Source organism: Alexandromys fortis, unplaced genomic scaffold (assembly GCF_014885135.2).
Source record: "Alexandromys fortis isolate MF-2015 unplaced genomic scaffold, M_Fortis_MF-2015_v1.1 scaffold_137, whole genome shotgun sequence".
NCBI classification, from domain to species: domain Eukaryota; kingdom Metazoa; phylum Chordata; class Mammalia; order Rodentia; family Cricetidae; genus Alexandromys; species Alexandromys fortis.
The window spans coordinates 4,583,141-4,586,539 of NW_026068009.1; the positions used below are offsets into that span (position 1 = coordinate 4,583,141).

The following is a 3,399-nucleotide window of genomic DNA, read 5'->3' on the forward strand; positions in this document are numbered from 1 at the left end:
TATATAAATTTTAAACTATTAAAAGTATAAGACAATGTTGAACACCGAGTTGTCACTTGGATTCCAAACTCTGAAGGGATATAACATTGGTCACCTCAGTTCTTCCAATTTTATATGAGGGCCACTGCTAAAGGCTGTGAAGGCTAGTGTCTGTTCTTCAGGGAAAATTGCTAAATATTACAAAACTTATAGTTAATATTTAGCAGAATGGTATGTTATTTGACCAAGACAAAATCAAATGGGATATAGAAAATATGCATATATGTATCTCTACACTTACCTGATAGTAAGTCTTTTAAAGTTTGTTTTCAGGGGTTGAATTTAACTTATTTATTTAAGACTATGTCCAAGAACTTTTTGTTCACCTAATTGAATTTGTTCATGTATTCATTTAAGTCAGTCTCATTTGAGAAATGCCTCCCTAGAGGCAGGCACTGTGCCAATGCTAGAATCATTCAGATTTGAAGATACAGATTGAGAAAGATAAGTTAAATCAGGGAGCACAAATGCTTATAAACTGCCAGCAGTGCTTCCTGTGAAGATCAAGAGCGTCAGTCACAATTGCAACAATGGGAGAAGGCAGGCTGGAGGACCACTCTGGAATGGATGGATGGATGGTCAGCAAAATCTTTCCACAAGGAATGAAAAAAAAATTAACTAGTGACATGACTAGATATAGCTTATTTTTGAAGCATATTTGTGTGTGATGTCAAGAATGTAGTATCCACTTAGGACAATAGTCACAAAGGTACTGTGTTGCGATTGAGGTGTGGTGTTTTTATTGTCAATAGACATGTTAAGAAATACATAGGCCTGAAAGAAAGTTTTGAAATCAAAACAAAAAGGAGTGACAGGTAGATTAGATTGCTTAAAAGTATTAAGGAAAATTCAAGTGCCAATATGTCCTCTGTTCTGGATTTCTCTAGGACTTCTTTAAACTTGGTGTGGTTCATTAAAGTTGATGGGAAATACTTATGACCAATTTAAGATTCCTTATGTTATTTTAACTTGGCTTTTTTAAAACTAACATGTAAATTGAAAGCATTCTTTTCTTTTATAGGTACATTGTCTTGGTGGAGAAATTGGAGCAGAAATCTGGGAGCATCTCCTTGTCACGATCCGATGTCCATTTTTGGCCCTTTCAGCTACCATAAGCAACCCCCAGCATCTTACTGAGTATGGATTAGGTTCTATTTTGTATAGAATGTTTATTTACTGTGATAGTTTGAATTTCTTAATCTTTTATGGGGCTTAGACCTCATTTTCTGGTTCACTCATAGCACTCCCTGAATTCAAGCTACTGTCTGTTTAGTTCTTTCTGATACGTCTTGGCTACTCTCTACAAAGAAATACCCAGCTGGTGGGGGAAGTCCTTCTGAACATGTGTTTCTTTTATTTGTTAATGAATAAAGAAACTGCTTTGGCCTGTGATAGGGCAAAATAGAGCTAGATGGGGAAACTAAATTGAATGCTGGAAGAAAGAAGATGAGTCAGTGAGACTCCATGTAGTTGCTGCAGGAGACACACGTGTCATGGATCTTTATCAGTAAACCACGAGTGTAGTGGTAAACGGTAAATTAATAGAAATGGGATAATTTAAGACATAAAGCTAGCTAGAAATACATTTAAGTGATTGGCCAAGCAGTGTTTTAGTTAATGCAGTTTTGTGTAATAATTTTGGGTCTGAGCAGCCAGAAATGAATGTGCAGCTTCGCCAACACCCAGTGACCCTTGCCTCAGATTTGCAGTTGCGTAGGAAGTATTATGTCATAGCTCAAAAATACCATGATAGCTACATATTTCTTTTATTTTTCTCTATCCCGTTTACTAGGAAAAGTAAATAAAGGTGATAGAATGATACATTTTCCATAGATTATAATATCATTACATTTTATAGATTTATTTAGAACAAGAGCAAAGCTTTATTAATGGGAAGTCACATATCTTGTCTTTGGGTTTGAATGTTGAGCACTGATAACAACACATTCCTTAGCTTCTCCCATGTGTCACATTTTCTCCTAAGTACTTTGCATATAGTAATTTATCTTAAATATTATCAATATCAGATGTGCTAGTATTTCCATTGTTATTATTAGATAATAGTAGTTTTAAAAGTCTGTTGATTTTTAAACATGAAAGTTAGGCACAGAAATATTAAATGATTCATGTAGGATTCAGAGTTAATAGTACAGAAGCTATAATTCTATTTCAGTTTACGTGACTATAAAACTTATTTCATTCTGTGAAAACTTTAAGACACACATTTTTTTCTGATTTTTAATTATTTAATTTCATGTAGGTTATTTCTATTTTCTGCTTAAATAATGTACAAGTTACTTTTGGGTTGATGTAAACAAAATACTTTAAGGGAGGTATGCCTTTATTTAGACACAGGGTTTTAGAAAGATTTCAGCCCATGACAGTGGGAAAGGCAAGGAAGGGAGGCTTCAACCATAGAAGTGGGAGCCTGAGGTGGCAGTTTGCTTACATGGCAGCAGACAGGAAGCAGAGAGAGCTAGATAAGACCAAGAACCAGTGGCTAGTATAACCTTTGTGATAGCTGATGCTGGTTGTCAATTACTCTTCAAAGACTTCTGTTACACAGTTCCGACATTTTAATGACTCTGTAGCGTTTCATACCAAAGACTGGGACTAAGCACTTGAAACATGAACCATTGGGCACAATACTGATTGAAATCATAACTAATATATTTATTTTTAAAGGTGGCTCCAGTCAGTAAAGAGGTACTGGAAACAAGTAGACAGTGCAATGGGGAAAAGAACTTTTTCCAAAAGAAATTCTGCCTCCCGTGGCAGTCACCATGAAGACCAAGGGCAAGCCAGACAGTCATACAAAGTTAGACTTGGTATGTATGCTCTGTGTAGTTGTATAGCCTTATTTTTGTTTGGTTTGGCTATTTGCTTTAAAGGTATTCCATTCGCCACATTTCTGATAATTTGGAAATCTCACTCTTCCCCTTTCAGTGATCTACGGAGAGAGATACAATGACCTAGAGAAGCACATATGTTCTGTGAGACAGGGTGATGTTTGCTTTGATCATTTTCACCCATGTGCTGCACTAACCATAGATCATGTAAGTAACAACCTTTGCCACAGTTGTTCCATGTAACAGCACTGTCTGGCGAATATACATATTAGAGTACTACTCAGCAGTAAAAAACAAGGACTTCTTGAAGTTTGCAGGCAAATGGATGGAAATAGAAAACACTATTCTGAGTGAGGTAAGCCAGACCCAAAAAGAGGAACATGGGATGTACTCACTCATATTTGGTTTCTAGCCATAAATAAAGGACATTGAGCCTATAATTCGGGTTCTTAGAGAAGCTAAATAAGAAGGAGAACCCAAAGAAAAACATATAGGCATCCTCCTGAATATT

The 3,399-nt window shown here is 36.0% G+C and overlaps 2 protein-coding genes across 6 annotated transcripts in view; both read left to right on the plus strand.

The window, feature by feature from the left end:
* LOC126513431 (probable ATP-dependent RNA helicase DDX60) overlaps nt 1-3,386 on the plus strand; it is a 48,637-nt gene extending 45,251 nt beyond the window's left edge. Inside the window, exons 20-22 of the mRNA XM_050161807.1 lie at nt 1,061-1,176; nt 2,725-2,867; nt 2,986-3,386. Of these exons, the coding sequence (XP_050017764.1) occupies nt 1,061-1,176; nt 2,725-2,867; nt 2,986-3,131 (405 nt within the window). The 3' untranslated portion in view covers nt 3,132-3,386. The remainder of the gene's footprint in view (nt 1-1,060; nt 1,177-2,724; nt 2,868-2,985) is intronic.
* LOC126513430 (probable ATP-dependent RNA helicase DDX60) overlaps nt 1-3,399 on the plus strand; it is a 479,040-nt gene that overhangs the window by 428,326 nt on the left and 47,315 nt on the right. The window lies entirely within an intron of this gene.